We start from the raw sequence: 19,357 nt of genomic DNA, 5'->3' as shown, positions 1-19,357 counted from the left end.
TCCAGCAATTTCTCAACACCTGTAGTCCTCAACGGACTTGATTGTGGTTTCGAACTTTAAAAGTTCATCAACTTTACCTTGCTTTCCACTGACATCACCCTGTAAGTGAATTTGCTATTTCTATTCTCTTTTCTTCTTGTTTGTGCTTTCGTTTACATTACCCTGTAAGTGAATTTGCTCTCTTTATCACATTTTTTTATTGTAAGTTTCTTCATTTTTCGAGAAGCATCTAATGATTCTGCAGATTGAACACTAGCATCTGCTGTCCATCTTCGAGACCTTGTTGGTATATCATTCAAATAATTAGATCACTTTTATTTAATTAATTTAATATAAAAAATGGTTTAAAATAAAATTTGAATTGGATCTGGTTTTACTGGTCATTGACTTAACCTGTAAAGCCACATTGTGATTAATAATTACGATTAATGGGGTTCGCATTGCGTTTTTCAGCTTGAAATTACTGTCAGGATTCCATTGACGGTGTTTTTACTTCTCATTTAAGCAGGGTAATGTTGGAAATGAAAAGATTCTGTTGGACTTCCCGAGAAGCTTCAGGAAGTAGGAGACCAAGGTGAAGTAGTGTTGTTCGATGGTTACTTCTTGATTGCCGGCATTTTCGTGTTTCCAAGTGGTCTACCTGGGATTCTGCCAAGTGGCAATCATTTTTTCCCCAAAAGTAATCGATTTGTTTTTTCATTTGACTTCAGGTTTTGTCAACTTAAACATTTGGCAATGGTGACTGAGAAGCCAGAGCTCCATTTCTTGTGACCAGGATTGTTTCAACATAAATATTACCAAGCTCCATAGTTTATTTGCATTCTCCCTGTATTCATTTTGAGGGACCAAAATTTTTTTCATGGAGTCTGCCATTATGAAGACTCCTTGGTTGATAATCTTAATGCACGAGAGGTTTGCTGATAAGGCTTTGGAACCTACGCAAGTACCGTAAAAGACCATTGTTCTGCTAAGGCAATGAGCCAGTGGGTTTCATCAAGGTCAGCACCATTTCCCAAGTCCAATTCTCTTCCCAGCCCAACTATACGTTCCATTTCCAGGAGTGAGAATTTTTTATATACTCAAAACCTGAGACCTCCCTCGTAGGGAGTGAGAGTACCAGTTACTTGAAGCCTTCATGGTATAAATTCGACCTGATAGATCAATAATATTCTCTCATCAATCACCTTATTAGTGCCGATTGGGAGGGATGGGGAGGAGGAGGGAAACTTCATCACAAAGGAATAAAATGTTGGGAAACGAATAACAACTACATCTGTGTTTGAGAGAAACCACAAAAGAAAAGTAAAGTTGATACTACAAACCAGAAAGAACGGATGAGAAAGATTCAAAAGCCCCTTACAGCTCTACTAAACTCCAGAAGAAGCAAACCCACAATATCAATATCGCGAAGAGGTGTTGGAAAAGGGAAAGAAGATCAAGTAAAACTATAATGGATGACTGTTGGTTTGAGCTTAAAGCTAGCCAGCATAATAAACTGAAAAGACTTGCTAGGCAATAGGCAGTAATGCTTGAATAAATGATGTTAAATTAACATTCTATACTACAACAGGCACTTTTACAACCAACGGCCATGCTTGATCCTGTAAAAATTGTGCAAGCATACTTGATCTACAAAATTTAGATGTTCTTACGCACCAGGGAAAATATGAAGCTTCCATTTCCAAAATCAATGAAAATTGCACTGTTGTAATAAAGGATGACTGTAATCTACGTGCTTTTCCCAAAGAGGCTTGTATTTTTCCATCCCAATTTTCAACCATGGCTTGGAGTTTCCATTGAAGTGCAACACTGCCCCTTTCTCTATCAAGTGAGGATCAACATTTGTATAGCCCAATCCCAACACATGCCATGAGGGATCTAATGGCTCTGTCAACCCGTAGAAAGTCAAAAGCCCAGGAGGTAGTGTTCCAAGTTTCCAGAGTGTCCGATCCACATTCTTTTCTTGCCAGTAGTGGTAGATTTCAGTTACATTTCGCTTCCTCCACTCAACCAAATCAAAAACATTCATTCCAAATGCCCAACCACACGCATCAGGATCAAAATGTTCTCTAATAAGAGGGTGAGAGTAGTTCAGGTACTTGTGGTATCTGTGAAATGTCTCCATGCATGTCTCAACTGCTCCATTAACGTTGCTGTTCAAGTCAACTGAAAATAGACCAGATAAATCTTTCTGAACAACTACATCATCATCAAGAAATACCACCTTCTTCAATGCAGGAAAAACTTCAGGAATATAAAATCTGAGGTGATTAAGCATAGATAGATATTTTGGGTTCCGGAACTTGATTGGAGTCCGGCCATCATCATTATGGCCTGAAAAGTAATAGCTTTGAGTTTCAGAGTCTTGGAGCTGCTTAAGCACTGGAACATAAGAAGCATTTAGCCATTTAAAGTCTTCAAACTTCTGAACCTCAACAGTAACTCCTCGGAAAGTGTTCATGGCAAACCAAGCCTTCATTGCGATGTAGTTTATTTCATCAGTTACAAGATGAAACACAACCATATCTGGATTCTTGGAATTTAAAGCAGTTGAATTGACAACAACTGAAGTTGCAAGGATATTGTCAGAGAAGACGCAGAAATGATAGAGGTTGTTATCTCTAAGTTTTGTCTGAATTTGCATTCTCTCATTCTTTTTTCTCTGTAGATTTGGATTTCCAAACCATTCAGTAGTTAGCCGAATACCAATGCAGTAAAGTCCTTTTGGGATTTCTTCAGCAGCTATTTGACCATACTTAGAGCTTTTCTCATTCACAATACCCATTTGTTCGTCAAGAACTTGGATTTTGGCTTTCAGTCTCATAATCATAGTTGCACTATCATAATGAAGTTGCTGGGCTTGGAAGAGCAAAAGTGCCATGTCACGGATAGCAGTTTCTGATTCCCTGGTTGTTAAAGGAGCTCGCCTCGTTGCAGCGCTTGAAAGGAGGACCTGGGAATTGCGGATTTGGGCACTTAATTCCCAAGCAAACTGAAGATTGTTACTTTCTTTTGCAATCACAACAAAAGCTTTTGCAAGAGAAATTTGGTCACTAAGCTGCCTGGTGATTGAGTTGGGGCTCAATATTTCATCTGTAATGTTTAGGCCTTCAATGTTTTTCTCATACTTGGTATAGTACTGCAGAAAGAAAAAGAATCAGAGTTTTTAATTTCAAGGAGATAAGCTGGCACAGGAGCAGAAACAGGGAATGCAAGGATTACAGCATAATTATTATCAAAATAAAAATTAAGGATAAATGCTCAGAAGCTCAAACACGTGGTTTACAGTTTGAGATCACTTGCTGAATATAGCAGTAAATCCAACGCATATACTACTGAAAGAAATTGCTGTTATTGTGAATATGGACACGGATACCTTCACTTCTAAAAGTTTACGGTTAAAAAGAAAATACAGAGTAAAAAAAACAAACATGACAAACTAGGTAGAGTGTTGTTGAAGATCACAACTTCGGTGGCATGGAAAACACACAAACTGAGAGTGGGGTTGCTGCCATTACTTTCAAATTTTGGGCTATTTTGCTCTCTCTCTCTCTTTGTGAGTTTGTTTAGTGTGTAAATTAATCATTTTCTAATCTACAGTTCAGCAGTATGACCCAGGTACGCAAGTTTCATCATTGCCCAATTCTGGAGTTTAACTTACACTCAAAGAAAATGATAGAGGAGCCAGGGAGACACTTGTCCATAAGGTTGTTATACATCAACAATATTTCACCTTTTTTTTAAGAAGAAAAAGCAAAAATTTCATTAATCAACTAAAATAACAGTTTACAAAGAATGAAGAGTGTTTGCTACAATAAAAGCAACAAAACTAAACTAAACAGAATATAAACACAACAGAGAGGGAAATAACTTTAGTTCCATTTGATTCCCCATCTCATGCAGATTGATATAAAACACAGAATATTTCACCAGTTGCTATAAAAAAAATCCAATCACATCAATATATGAAGACATAAAGTCACAAAATGCCAGGTATTCTATGATATCATGAATATGTGGCATGTCAGCTATCTCCGAAATAATAACATCAAAAAGCCTGCACATGAGGTGCATGTTAAAACATGATTAGCATTTCTTACCATTGTCCTCAAAAACACAACTCAAATCCTTTAGATCACAGTTTGTTTGATGCTCTTATAAATAAAACCTCAAAACACACATATTTCTTCTTATATAGCAAGCCATTCATCTTTCTTTAAAAGTTCCTTTTGCTAATAAAACTGAATTTTAGCAGCACATTGGATACTTGAATAGAAAAATACTGAAAAGAATAGATCTTTCATAAATATAATTCTGTTTGCTTCTCTCAAAATTCTTCCCCGTAGAATTCAGGTAATTTATCAAACTCATCTCCAAAAAAAGTTATTCAATTTGTTCTGCATACAATTAACAACTACCTATTACTCATTCTTCTCTCATTTTCCCATACAGTATAACTTCCTATTATTAACTGCTCGTTTGGTAGTGTGGCCAACCACGCTACCAAACAATGCCTAAATATTCTACCCTCTCTTGTCAACATTACAATATACATGGAGCAAGTGCCCCATTAAGGTATTTATACAAAATCCCTTCAATCTCAATGCCCTGCTAACTTTGTTTGTGCTTCACATGCACGGTATTGAAGCAATGTATGGCACGTACACACAGTGCCTTAAACATAACTTTCTCAAATCAATACCTAAGAAGGTCATTTAAGTTATACATGGAGCAAGCGCCCCATTAAGGCATTTATACAAAATCCCTTCAATCTCAATGCCCTGCTAACTTTGTTTGTGCTTCACATGCACGGTATTGAAGCAATGTATGGCACGTACACACAGTGCCTTAAACATAACTTTCTCAAATCAATACCTAAGAAGGTCATTTAATTCAACAGCCTGAATCAAATTACCAACCTGGATCAAAGCCATTGCCTCCACTAAGGAACAGTACCTATTAAGCTATTGGAAGCATATGGCATATCCTAAGAATACAATCATGAAATGCAAGCTAAGGATTTTAAGACAATTTATTCACATCTACTAGTTAATGCAGCCCTTCTATCATGTAGGGTATAACTCCATCTAGCTCAAGCAAAGTCACGGATCAAAAAAAAATTCCATTCTACACATACCATTCTACACATAAAGACAAACTCAACAGCACAAAAGCACATACAAGCAAAAATAGCAATTTAAGCTAACAATCACGTCATAATACAGCTACAACCCCAGAATTGTATATCTCAATCTTCATCAAGCCCATTAACAGTACCAACCAAAACCCAATTAAAATTATTACATCTTCAAATCCCAAATCATAAGAATCCCAGAACTCAAAACACTGATTCCCTTCAAAATTCCTACATTTTCAGCAATCAAACACATTAACAACTACCCAAAATAATAAAATAAACAGTAAAGCACAGATCTTTACCTTATTAAAGCTGGTGGATCTTGATTCAATACGACTCTCTTTGCCAAAAATAACTATAAACAGCAACACAGATATACCACACAAAGTCCACCACACCACACTTGATATCCTCCTCCTCACTGGCCTCCTAAAGTCCACTGGTCTCCTCCTCATCTCAAACTTTTAAGCACTGTTTGGTTCCAAAGAAAGTAACTTTCTATATGACCCAGATCATGAAGAGTTGAGAACTTGAGATTGGGATCTGATATATGATTTGATCTCGTGTTTCAAGAATTTAGTTTTTGATATTTATTTTTTGGGGTTTTGTGTGTTGAAAGAAGTTTACTTTTCTTTGGAGAGGTACAGACTGCAAATACAGTTATGATTGTTATGGAACATGGATTTTAGAGAGGGAAATTGTTTTGGTTTATTGTGATTTTGTGCAGGTACTAATAATTAATTAATTTAGTAAGTTATAATTTAATCCCTAATATTTAAATACATTAAATAGTTAGTCCCTCTAGTGTAGAAAACTATAACTTAATCACTATATTTTTTAGCATTTGCATATAAAAAATCTTTTCATTTGAATCACGCTGCAAAGAGAAGCTCATCTTGTATTGATTGGTTATCATTTTAAAATATTATTTGTTTTATAATATTTCAAGAGTTTGAGAAAATAATAATGATTAAAATAATATATATATTTTATTTTTAAAATTTTATTTTAACATTAAAATAATTCAAAAATATAAAAAAATAAATTTCGAAATTTTCCCAAACTCCTGGTTAAAACGTCCCATGAACACCCGTTAAATCCACTCTAATTAATTTGGAGTTAAGGCATAGAAATGGTCAATTTCTGTGATGTTAAGTTAGCGGTTGTGATACATTAACAGGGACAGCTTGGCCTTTCATAATCAAGGCTGCTAATCTTTTAGGAAACAGCTAAATAGTTGATCTTGAGGTTTTGTATCATTGCGGTTAAAAGCCTAGTTATAAAATGCAAATCACTTAGCGGATCAATTTAGAATCAGGTTCATTAGTTGATTCAGGGTTTGGATCGATTTGATTTGAGTTGAAAAAAAACATAATCATCTTGAATCAGTTAAAAATCAAAGTTGACACATAATTAAATTGACTTGCAACCAGACTTGATGTAAAACCCAGCTTTTAACCCATTGATTTTTTAAAAAAAATTCTTGTTGATATTATTTTGATACTTGAAAAAAAAATAGATTAACCTAGATTAATTCTCTTGATTTATAACCTAATCATGTTTAAATTAGGTTAAGTTTTATAACTATGGTTAAAATTACAAAACTAGATCTTAAGTTAAAAGTTTGAGCATTGAAAACACTTTTATAGAAATGGAACTTTGGTTTTTCAAAAATGTATTGATGCCGAATCATAACTGAAAGCTGGCTTTCTATATTTATTCTCAAACAAGATCTTTCTTTCCTTGGAATGGAAGATTAAGGGTAGGAAATAAGAAAAGAGGAAGCCACAGAAATTTCATAGATGTTGCTTTCTTCCTCTTCCAATGACAGGTGTTCTCTCTGAAAAGTGGAAGGTTAAGGCACATTCTTGGAAAAGTGACACTAATGAAATTATTGATGGCATAATCACTTGCTTTTTGGGAGAATTGATGGGGCATTATTGAGAATCTTGGTGCATGATTTTTTTACAGCCGGGCCTGAAACTCTGATTTAGACTAATAATTCTCAAGAAAAGGTTAGAAACAATAAGAAATCAGTAGAGAATGAAGTGTGAAGATTCTTTAAGGTTGTATTTTATAGAGATATAAACATGTTTGATTGAAGTGAATATAAAAAAATTTGGCTAGTAGCTTGCATCTGCCTTACAGTGAAGGAGAGCACATATGACGAAGGTAATATAATTAACTCTGGTTTTTTTCAGCCATCTGCACCCACCATTCTCAGAAATGGACATCTTCACATGCTATTGTCGAGCTTCTGTACGTCAGAGTCACCAAGCCATTAGTTATTGTGAAATTAGGGCTCATCATTCACTACAAATCCTTTGCATATTTTTCACACCATTTTCGCTTCCAATACATTTGTGACATTTATCAATGATGCAACAATCCTAGATTTGGACCTTAACTGGGCGTGTCTGGAGTTCCTTCTATTATCACTGCAGAATGGAATTTATTAATAACATCCCCCAGAATGTTCAGGCTAGAAAGCAAGTCGTCGACTCTGGACACATACCAATACATAAGCTGCCAATGAACATAGCAAACATTTCATGGAGTAGATAGAAAAGAATCCTGCAAACTTCAGATCATCAAACATCTGGATTACTAGGCCTTATAATGCAACAAATAATATGCATCAACTGCAGCATCCTAACATCGACCATAAATATCTTCTCAAACACACATTAGGAATACAGAATCATTGAGGTTCAATATAAAATATGATAGAATACATTTTTTTTTTCTAGACTAACCAGCCCTGCTCCCTTTTCTTCCCACTTCTTATTTTCGTTACACAATGTTGAGAGTGTGTATCACATTGTCCTTCCTGGATCGTAGTCCCTCCAACCTGAAGATGCAAGCTCTGTGGATCTTCCTCTTTTCATAAGAAAGAAATCTAGAAAGGTCGTTGGTACCCTCCTATGTTAAACAAAGTATGAATATATGCAGCATCACTAACAAGAGGGAGGTGAGCATAACCGCCTGCAAGAGCACACCTTACACACTGCAACAAGATCACAATGTAGGCAAGTCCCACGCCTGCCCAGTAATGCATCCCAAACATACCATTATAGTGTATGAGAGGAAAAAAATTACTTGTATACCACAAGATCTGTAGGCCTGTTTCCAATAGCATGCCCATCATCAGATGGAACCTAAAGAAGTGAGGCACGTCTTTGTTCTTCACGATCCCAATGTAAGCAAAGTAGCAATATATCATAGAGAACCAGACAGGTAATCTCGTGATCGCTCCTGGTACAAAGTATATCAAATCTCCAAGGACATCGTAGTGTTCAAGGAAGGGTTGGATGAAATATCCTGTATCTGATATTTGCAAAGCAATCAAATAAGGGACACATGCCAGTGTTCTCCACCACCACTCAGGCTTCTCAGCTAATACAGGGTAGCGAAAACCAAAAAGTTCGTTCTTATGCATTGCTCTAGGGGGCGTTATGGATCTTCGCTGTGCAGGTGACCAGGGTATTGTGTCCAATAAACCTTCCATGTCTCCAAACATTGAAGAGTGCGCAGGCAAAACATGTGACATTGTGTTCTCTGCCAATCGCAATGAAATTACAATTATGAATAATTGATGTCACAAGTCACAATTATCACCAAAATATATGACCCCTTTTGTTTCCATAACTTTGAAAAGAATCCATGCAAAGATTTCTATCTGAAACATATATAGCCCCTGACCCTTTTCTCGACATAATCAAACCCTTACCTAACAAGATAGATAAAGATACAGAACACCACCATAACAACTACCATGGTTTTTACACCCAATAAATGCATATGAACAATTTAACATCTATTAACACACACATGTTTTGGCACTCGAGCTCTGTAAGAAAAATAATCCAACCAGGTGATCTTCTCTCTCTCTATTAGCAAATCTATACAGATGCAGCCTATTGACATATTAATTGCTCTGTAGAAAATAACATGTAAACATTTTGTTAATCAAACTCCGTAAAAATAGTTTGTCCAAACAAACATCATTTGTTACACTAATAATATATTCATACTGATGCAATGAATTAATATGTTAATTCCTCTGTAAAAAAATTACAGTAAAGATGGATTCCGCTAGATGAGGTGCTCATCGAGACATGTACTGCTGCATTGTTAACATAAGAACTTGCCATAGCTCTATGAATGCTTCTTGAGCATGAAGAACCGAGAGCAGCGTCAGCCTACATCCCGATTATATAAAATTTTTACCACCCATTCATCGTAGATGTCTAAACTTAACGCACACCAGATAACTTCACAAAACTTTTTAGGGACTTGTTTTCAGCCCTAATAATCAAGGTTACCAGAGACATCCATATTCAGTCACAACAAAAAATTATTTAAATGAAAATAGTATCAGAGAAATTTAATGACCTTTAGAAGACCAGCAAGGCAGCTGTTGATGAGATCTGAAACGTGAGCTTCTGCTGATCGACAAAGTAGGCCATTCAGGCAAGTTAGATTCACACGCTACACTGGAGCTACTTGAGAAGGGCTTATTAGCCCCTACGATCTCCTGACATCCATCTGCAAGCTCACTCTTATACCTGGTTGCCGTCATCAGTATAACATTAACATCAGCACAAACAGAACAAATTAGAACTAAACTCCCAATTTCCTCTATTAGATCGCGTTTACGATTAAATACCTCTACTTCAGTACTCCAAAACTTTGATTTTAAGGAAAAACATTAACAATGATTAACCAACAATACTCGGATATGACAATAAAGAAGCAATAAAAACAGCATACACTTAACATTGATTCATTAGCTCTCAAAACTGTTATCCAATCACAAAGTCAATACGTTTTTCATTAAAAAAAAAACTTGGTGTAACAAATGATGTCCCAATTATTTGATCAGTCAATTGGGCAATGGCAACTACATAATAATTCAGACGCAGAAACCAAAATGTTCAGTCCCAAATTTTCTTTCAATATAATTAAGCTCATTTCTAAACACAAGATCCCACAAACTTATATTGATTAAGAAATCCACTAATTGATCCTTAAGCCTCTCAAAATACTAAGAATTTTATTTACTTATTTATTTTTCCTAAATCCCATTAATAAGCATCAAAAGAAACACTTTTTTCTAACATCAAGCCCTGAAAAAATCTTCAAAATCAAACCATTTTCATAATAATAAAATAAGCAAAATTTTTCAAATCCTGAAAAAAGAAAAAAACATTTCAAAATAGCAACAAAATCAACTTTTTACACTATATATTACACAATCATGAATAAAAATGTAAGCCCTTTAATTATATTAAAAAATCAAACAAAATAAATATAAAAGTCATTTCCTTTCCCTTGCTTTCCGTCCTCTCTCGAAAAACAAAAAACAGAGAAATACTTTACTTTAAGAGAACAAATATACGTACCGGTAAGCAGCATACCCAGCGACGACGGCAGGAGCGAGAAGCGGAGAAGTCTTTGACAGGTGTTGGGCTGCGGTTGCGGTGGCGGACATTCTCCTCCTGGCGTCGCGTTTTTCTCCTCTCACTTTCTTAAAAAATGTAGGTGTTTCCTTTCTCATGCAAGATACGGAAGTCGGTGTGATTTATGTCTCTGTCAATACGGCAGCGTTTTGGCGCAAAAGTAAGGCGGTGGAAGCAAGGCAGGTCTTATTGTAATTGTTATCAAGTTGGGATGTCAACTCAAAAGAGTTTCCAGAATGTTCAGATTTTATAATAATTATTATTATTATTTTATAGTTGTGGTCATATATGATATTTGTTTTATAATTCATCAAAAGAGAGAAATTATTGGAGTTTTTCCCTTTAACCAATTTTGATTGTTATATTTTATTAGTTTTGATTACTGTTTCAAAATAAAAAATAAAGATAAAAAAGGATATTTTTGATGTATTTTCTGAATTAAAATAATAATTTTTTTTCAATATTATCATAGACAGATTTATTTTATATTTATATCTTTCTTTCTTTAATTAAATATATTTTTTTTTAATTTTGAAACAAATTAAAACCAAATACAATTAATATTTTTACATGTTAAAATTGGATTTTATTGTATTTAAAAAAAGAAATTTTTTTCTGATAATTAAATACAAATAATGGGAAGTAATATGTCAATTACGTGAGCAAATGCATAAAATAAATGTTTAGCGAGTTTAATAGTTGCTAGATAACCTAAGAACATCTTGCCAAATTAGATGTATTCTAGTCTGTTCATCATGCTTATTAATCTTTGAAGCTCGTGAGGTGCTAACAATTTTGTTTTGGAATATTTCAAAATAAAAATACGAAGAATAGCAAATAAAATATACAATTATAGAAGAATGATAAGAAAATATGCCGTAAATATAAAAAGCTAATAGGAAAGTGCGTTACCATTTTTTGAATAATTAGGCAGTAGAATCTATACTAATCTGACATGATTAGCTTGCTTTTAATTTGTTTATATCCTAATTGATGAAGTTGTGGAAAATATTTAGAAAAATATTTGTAGTTGTTTAATTAAGGCGGTGGTGTTCTATTTCGTGGTAATTTTCACAATAGCTCTGACTAAAATGTATGATGAAATAGTAAATTAAATTATATTCGTAACTCGGCAAAACCGAGTTCAACCAAACATCAATTGAGTAGGAAAAAAAATACTATTTATAAATAATAGTGAAAAGTAACATGCAATGAAATAGTACTATTCATTAGTATGAAAAGAGAGCTAAAAGGACTCTAAAATGTGGACAATTATTTTTTATTTTTACCAAACAGAATTTGTCTTTCTGATGGACCTGAAAACCAAAGAATATCCTACCTCACTTTGAGCCAAACAAATATAAAGCTTGTTTAGCCAAAAAAAGGCTTTTGAATTTTTTTTTGAATTTGAGTATTTTTCTTTCCATTTAATAGTATTGATATAACCTAATTTTAACCCATTAATTTTTAATTTTATTTGAGATTTTGGAGTTATTTTTATTTTAATTTGACATACTGAAGAGATTTTGTAAATAATTGCTAAAGATAAGAAATTCTGCAATTTATCTTTTAGATCTAGTTTCTTATAACAGGTTTTTACCAAGTTAGAGCTTCTGAACAAGAATGTGGGTTTAATCTAAATAGAAATACACATGTTACGCTTTTCAGAGAGGTATTATGGATAAAAGTCCGACTCATTTAGACCTTGAATCAGACATGCAAACTCGGGTCAGAAACCTTCTCGCAACAAGATTCTTTACTTTTACATTAGATATTCAAACAGGAATATTTTGAGCTTTTGATATCGAAATTAGGCAATTCAAAAACTTAAATTCATCTATACATTTAGGACTACAACTTTCATGAAGGATTCCAAGTCAAATAAAATCTTTTTGAAGTATAAAATATAGATGCAATTGAATTGGTCGAAATAAATCTCCTGATTTAATTTGGAAACTAATGATATCTAACATTCCAATACGGTTGAGAGCCTGATATAAAAATGATGGGTTTTAAGACCTAAAAAAAATGCAGATCGAACATTTAATATATCTTGAATGAAAAAATATAGTTGAGATGATCATATATTATAAGAAACTAAATCAAAATCAAAATCTAATTTCAACAGAGTAAGTATTACAGAATTATTACAGCAGAATTGTAACAGTAACAGAATCAACACAAATTCAGCTGTTATCCCAGTTTCTGCTCCCTGCCGCCACCCAGGCTTTCGGCCGGTGTTGCAGGAGACGCCTTCATCTACTTTTTCCCCTCAGTCCAGCAGGAGCTTCTTCTCTTTTCCATATAGGCTTTCAGCCGGTGTTTCAGCAGCTTCCATCAGCAACAGCCGGTCGGCAGAGAACTTGAGTCCCTTCTCTTCGGATAGCAGCAGTAACCTCCTCTTCCCAGCAGCGGCAGTACTATTTTCAGCAACTTGATTTTCAGTCACATCATCAACGACCAATGACAGCAGCTCCTCTCAACAAGCTGCCACTGCGAGCAGCAGAAATCCTCTTCTCAGCAAGCTACCATCATGAATAGCAGAAGCAGTGTCCAACATCTTATCTTCAACCGAGAGCAGCATCCAGTAGAGGTTCCCATTGCCAGCAGAAGGTAAACACAGGGAGAAGAACGAACAAAAAATAGGGAACAAACACAGGGGCAATAACAGGGGGGAGTTCACAGAGAGGACCAAAAAAAGCAGAGAGACAAGGCAGGAAACAAACTAAAAAAGGGAGAGAACGAGAGAACGCAGGAGACAGAAGGGAGAGAGACTGAAAGGAAGGGGAAGAGAAGGACGTTCTTCGGCCGGCGCTAGGATCATTACCCTCGTCTTTGTCTTCGCCCAGGTAAGTGTTCTTCCTCCTGCCCACAACTTCATTTCAAAGTTTTGAAAAATATTGCGAAGGTATAATTACCTTTGCAAGGTGCAGGGCACGCGTGAATCAGTTCACGCCTGCCTGCTTCCTAAGACGGGTTACTGGTAAGAACCAGTAACCGGGCTAGGTTGGATGGATCTGGCCCAGCTTATATGGCTGGGTCTAAAAAAAGAAGAAAAGGAAAACAAATGGGTTTTAGGCCCAATTCAAAATGTGTTGGTTAAGGTTGTGCTTTTTCCATGTATTTTATCTCTCTCCTGTTTTAATATCCGGCCAAATAAACTCTTTTTTTATATCAAAAAAATTCTAAAAATATTTAAGAAATTTTGTTAATTTATTTATGTGCTTTTCGAGCTTTGTTTTATTTTTTTCTTTGTGTTTTATATTTTTTTACTATGTGTTTAATTTGTGGATTATTATCATTGTATAATGTTTCTTTTATTTCCGTCTAAAAAAGGCAAATAATAATAAAGGGTAAAAAAAAAAAAATAGCTTAGAAAAATTCATCTTAAAAATTCAAATTTTTGTGAGCTTATTTATTGATGTCAGAGTCAAGAATATCACATATTTTTTAGGTTTGTGTAATTATATTTATCAATATTAGAGTTGGAAATATTTGTAGGAACTGTTCACTAACACTAGAGTCAAGAATATAATTAAAAAAATAAAAAAAGAGAGAATAAATTCTTAGTAATTTTAAAACAAAACCAGTAATTTTTTGATTTAGTTCGGTTTTTTCGGTTTCAGACTTATAAAACCGAAACCGAACCGAACCAGTTGTTTTTTTTTAAATTCTAATCGGTTTAATCAGTTTTTTTACAGTTCGGTTTTTTCAGTTATTATTTTTCTAGTTTTCTCAATTTAATCAGTTTTTCAGTTTTTTTTCTCACCCTACAAAACATAATAAATACATATCACGGAGAATTCTCTTTCACATTTTCGGCATTCATATTGCAAAAAAGACATCGAGGTTTCTTCGTGCCAAACATCCCCGTCATGTGAGTGGATCCAATAGCTTTCTCACAGAGTTGAACAAAAACTAAAACATTGTAATCTAAATTGCCAAAGTGAGAAAAAGAGGGATCAAACTGACAATAACTCTGGAAAAGTTGTGCAATGTTTGGCTGGACGGTGAGAAGTTTTTGTTTATAAATTGCCTTCAATTCTGGCTCTAGCTACTCTCAACACCTCTTACTTCAGAATAGTCACGCTTCCCAGTCTCCAATTACAACCATGTCAACTTAGAAGTCGATAAATTAATTAGGGGAGAACTCTCTGAGATCCGAGCAATCACCCAAAAAACCATGGAACAACCCAGGACAACATCCACTGATTCCCAACCAAATTCTTTTACAAAGTTCCGTGCTTCTTCTTCTTCTTCTACCTCAAGACGGAGACCTCCCGGCCCTAGACAACCCAGTGATGACTCTGAGCCGTCCTTGAACATCGACGGTGAGCCCGCTTCCAACGTTTCCATAACTAACAGACCTGGTGACAGTGTTTTGCAACCAACGTCATCATCTCTAGTCTCTTCAAAGCCTGCAAGGGACATCTTACGTGGTGAGTTTCTAGCAGCTCCTCCATACATGCCCAAAATTTCAACCCTGTGTCAACATGTCTGCACTTAATGTATCTCGCTCCCTCTCAATCAAATCTTTTGAATGGAAGGGGGGGAAAGGAACACATGTTTTTCTTGTTCTTGTTTTTATTTTTTAACTCTTCGTTTCTGGTTTTTTCCTTATAAATTAATGGTATATAAATACACTATTGTTTCTTGGCTAAATCATAATTAAACAAGCAGCTGAAGAAGAACACACGGTTGCTGCTTCTACAAAGATTCAGCGGCAAAGCATGATCACTGAAGCAAAAACGGATATTGAGTCCCCACTTGAACGTTTAAAGAAATTGTCGGAAATGGAAGCAGAAAGTAATGTTGTTGTAGAAATTGCTTATATTGTTAATTCCTTGAAAGCCTCATCTTCTTCAAAAGGTATTCCGGAAGAGATAATTAAAAAGTGCCAAGAAGGAGAAATGAGCCTGCGACAAGGTTTGATGTTAGCCAAGAAAGCGCAAGAACTGCTGCGATCTGCTCTTGATGAAGGGCTTTTCTCTGCCTGAATAAATTCTGCTCATAAAATTTTCATATTCACTTGTGATTGCATATGCTTGTGCCCTTTTGCGAAAGCCAAAATGGATTGTTTGTTGTATTACTTTCCTTTCTCTATCTTACTTAATTTCAAGGATAGTATCACTGCTTAAATTTCTTTTTTGAGACCATTAAATTTACAAAGAACTCTTTTTGCAAGATAGGGAGTAATCTGATAATGTATCTATAATATAAGAATTTTAACTAATAATTAACTTGTGGTGCGAATTTTGAAAAACTGGTAATTAATTAATTTTTTAGGTTAAAACATGAGGAAATTCAAGAAAATTTATTAAATAGACGTGAAGGCTCAAGGGTTAACATGAGGAAAGAGCGTCCACCTTTAAAGAAATGTCGGAAAAGACTTCGAAAACTCGCCCGCAACATTGCTCAAGAAAATATAAAGTGTGAAAAAACTAAAGGAATATTATTTTTTAATAGCATTATTGTTCATTTACCTAAATTTACCTGAGATGACAATGTTATACGAATATAGTTCTATTTTTAAAAATTCTCACTTTCGTCATTAAATTTCATTCTATCCCAATTTCATCATTGTATATTATATATTGAATGTTACCTTATATTTCGAGATTTTGTTTGTATATTTTTGCGAAATCAAGGTTTCTAATAAATTTTCAAAATTTAATTTGATGTCAATTAAACAATATAAATTTATGAAAAAAAACATTTAAAAGAAGGACAAAATTAAAAACTAAAACAAATAGGTCCTTCAATTGCACACAAAAAAGTTTATTTTCATAAAAAAAATCCATTTAAGTTGCATTTGTTAAATTTTTTATTCAATTTGTTTTTAACCATTTAAATGGTGTTTTGAAATTGAAAATAAATTCATTGATGTTCTTAATAAAAAAAAATTGGTGTGTTTTAAGGTATAAATAAAATGATTAAAATGTTTTTTTTTTTGAGTTATAAAAACCGAGACCATCACCTGTTAATCACCTTTAATGAATTATATCTTAACTAGTTGATGAAATATCATCTGTCTTATATTTTTTTTTTAAATAAAATGAATGATATTTTGTCCACCTATTTCAAAAAAGGAATAAAGCCATGAGCGATGACCCATCCTTCCAAGCCTATTTACTCAACTCTTTTTTATATTGATCTTTTAGTTTTTTTAATATGTTATTTATTTATATTTAGAGAACAAAATTCACCATAAATAAAATAAGCAAAATTATATTCAAAATATTATTCAGTTAAATATCATTTCATTTTGTCATAATTTTCAAATAAATTAATTATGACTTTAATTTTTCTGATATTATTAATCATTTTATTAATTATTATGTATGAGTCTAATATGGATTTTTTTTTTCTAATATGATAATGAATAAGCATTTGATATTTTCATAATTACCATTTTATTAATTATTAAAAAAATTTGCTATTACTTTTTATTGAATTTATTCAATGAAATAAGTAGTTAAAAAATCATTTCATTATGAAAAAAATAAATATATTACATGAATGAGAAAAAATAATTTTCATGAAAGAATATATTTCTTCTTTATATTTCTATTCATTATCCTATATAGAAATGGTTATTTTTATTTTCGCATACTTAAATAAAAATAGCTTATAAAAAACTCCAACTATACATTAAAGGGTAATATGAAATATCAAGGAAATGTTTACTTAAAATAATTAATAATAACTCTATGGAGTTGGCCAAGCGGAGAAGAGCTAGGATTTGACAATGTGTTCTTGTCCAATATTTCAGGTTCAATTCTTACCGGGTGCAAATGGTTCTATAAGGCCATCAGGCTTTTGGAAACTCCTTAGCTTTGACCCGAAAACTTTTTACTGATCCAAAACAACAAACTGGAAAAATGATTTAATCTCGGCTTGTTCTTGTTACTGAAATTCTGACTGAAATGTTCTAGTTTTGTTCTGGTGAAATAATTTTAAAAAAAATCTATATTTTTTTTCTATATAACCCAAAAAAAATGCCAAAATACTTTGAAATTAAAATATATCCTTCCAATTAAAAAAACAAAACCGTAATCTGAACAGAATTCACAACCATGCTCCAGACATATCCTCGCCAACTAATTAACATACCTTTTGTCTAATTTAAGAGAATAAAAATAACCCCACTTAAAAGGACCAATTAAATAATTCTCAACTTAAAAGGACACAATATTCCACTTCCATACTGCAGAGCACTCCCGATCAAATGTTGGCTGAGTTTATTTTACTTTTGCTGTTGGATTACATGCCTCCACCTTGTGTGTTTCAGCAGCTGTTGGTGCTTCTTTTAACTGCAAATTGCATCAGTTGTTAGATTTGTTTTTAGTTGATATTTTTTTTTGGTTTGTTATTTTTAGCACATGCTGAATCCTAAAATTCTTAACTAACCGATGTGATATTTTTGATTTTTTTTCTAGATAACTGTCTCTTTATATTATTTTTTTTATGAATGAGAGCGTGTATTCTTTTGCTTCTGATTTATACATGTATATATATGATTTGCCAATATCCTGGTATGTTTTATTTTGATTTATTATATTTGATATAAAAAAAATTCTCAACTTGCTTGAAAATGATCGAATTGTATGCTGTTTTGTGAGAAGGATAATTAAGATACCTTTACTGTAATTTAAGTAATTAAAAATGCCTCCACGGACAAAATTAAAGAATTCTCATCTTATTTAAATGACTAAATTGCGTGCTATTTCATGAGAACAAAAAATAACTCCATATTAAAAGTTGTTAATTTTGTTATGTTCTATTTAAAATGGCTGGTATATTTTATTTTAGTTTAAAAAACAAAACAAATTGAAATAAATTTAATCTTGCTCAGAATCTTAAGTCGTTCTGAAAATTCCAATTGAAATGTTCTAGTTCTGTTCTGGCCAAATAGTTTTTATTTTTGTTTTTTTCTTAAAAAAAATCCATGTATTTTTCTCTAATTTAATCATTCAACACTTAATTTATTGGAGATTAGTCTTTATAATTTATCATGATCCATTACTTTTTTTATATAGTTATCTCAGTCTTACTATCTATATTACGGGTTTGACGAGTTAATATAGTTGATTTGAGTTTTTTTTTTTAATTTCAATTGATTTTTTTTTCAATTTCATTATTAAATATCTTTAATATTTGGTTGATTATGAATTAAGTTTTGTCATTAGTTTTGGTTTGTTTTTTTATGAACTTATTTCAGTCTCATGACCAAGGTCAGTTTTACAAATTAACTTGAGTAGACTTGAGTTGTTTTATGGTTTAATGACCCGGGTCGATCCAATATGTTATCATCTCAATATATTTTTTTCAAAAAAAATATCTTAAGTTTAATTATTTTAAGTTAAACTATATTTTTATTAGTCATTCATGTTATTTTTAGACCCGTTAAGTTGATTAAGTTATATATATAACCTTGAAAGAACATGCCAAAATATTCCGAAACTAAAAAAACAAAACACTAACCTGAACAACCATGCTCTACACAGATCTCGCCAACTAATGAACATACCTTTTGTATGATTTAAGAGATTAAAAAATAACTAAATTGCATGTTGTTTCATGAGAAGAAAAAATGGCTCCAGTTAGATTCCACAAGAGATTAAAAATCAATGCGATCCCTTAATTTATACATTGCACATATCGAAGGATAATATCCTTGAGAATGACTCCAAATTATATTTTATTCTATATATGAGAATAAAACATGACCATGCAGAGTCCACGTCATCTTATTAGA

General features: G+C 33.1%; 3 protein-coding genes across 4 annotated transcripts; 1 reads left to right on the top strand and 2 right to left on the bottom strand.

Moving 5' to 3' along the window:
• Positions 1-1,505: 1,505 nt before the first annotated feature.
• On the bottom strand, positions 1,506-5,854 carry LOC133668733 (probable galacturonosyltransferase 10). The gene is made up of 2 exons (XM_062088714.1): positions 5,440-5,854; positions 1,506-3,139 (listed from the first exon to the last, which is right to left on the bottom strand). Exons 1-2 carry the CDS (start codon positions 5,590-5,592, stop codon positions 1,688-1,690), a joined length of 1,605 nt encoding a protein of 534 aa, XP_061944698.1. The 5' UTR covers positions 5,593-5,854; the 3' UTR covers positions 1,506-1,687.
• A 1,871-nt stretch (positions 5,855-7,725) lies between these two features.
• LOC133668312 (protein TIC 20-IV, chloroplastic) lies at positions 7,726-10,711 on the bottom strand. Its single transcript, XM_062088090.1, has 3 exons — positions 10,543-10,711; positions 9,533-9,705; positions 7,726-8,695 (listed from the first exon to the last, which is right to left on the bottom strand). The coding sequence occupies exons 1-3, from the start codon at positions 10,695-10,697 to the stop codon at positions 8,037-8,039; spliced, it is 987 nt and encodes a 328-aa protein (XP_061944074.1). The 5' UTR covers positions 10,698-10,711; the 3' UTR covers positions 7,726-8,036.
• A 3,924-nt stretch (positions 10,712-14,635) lies between these two features.
• On the top strand, positions 14,636-15,742 carry LOC133668261 (uncharacterized). Of its 2 annotated transcripts, none has more exons than XM_062088037.1 (2): positions 14,636-15,038; positions 15,280-15,742. In XM_062088037.1, the coding sequence occupies exons 1-2, from the start codon at positions 14,783-14,785 to the stop codon at positions 15,594-15,596; spliced, it is 573 nt and encodes a 190-aa protein (XP_061944021.1). In that variant the 5' UTR covers positions 14,636-14,782; the 3' UTR covers positions 15,597-15,742. The 2 variants fall into 2 exon arrangements, with proteins under 2 accessions (XP_061944021.1, XP_061944020.1); XM_062088036.1 differs by having other exon boundaries at positions 15,277-15,742.
• Positions 15,743-19,357: the final 3,615 nt, after the last annotated feature.

This window comes from Populus nigra, chromosome 11 (assembly GCF_951802175.1).
Source record: "Populus nigra chromosome 11, ddPopNigr1.1, whole genome shotgun sequence".
In the NCBI taxonomy this organism is placed as follows: Eukaryota; Viridiplantae; Streptophyta; class Magnoliopsida; order Malpighiales; family Salicaceae; genus Populus; species Populus nigra.
This window is presented reverse-complemented; position numbering and strand designations above follow the sequence as displayed.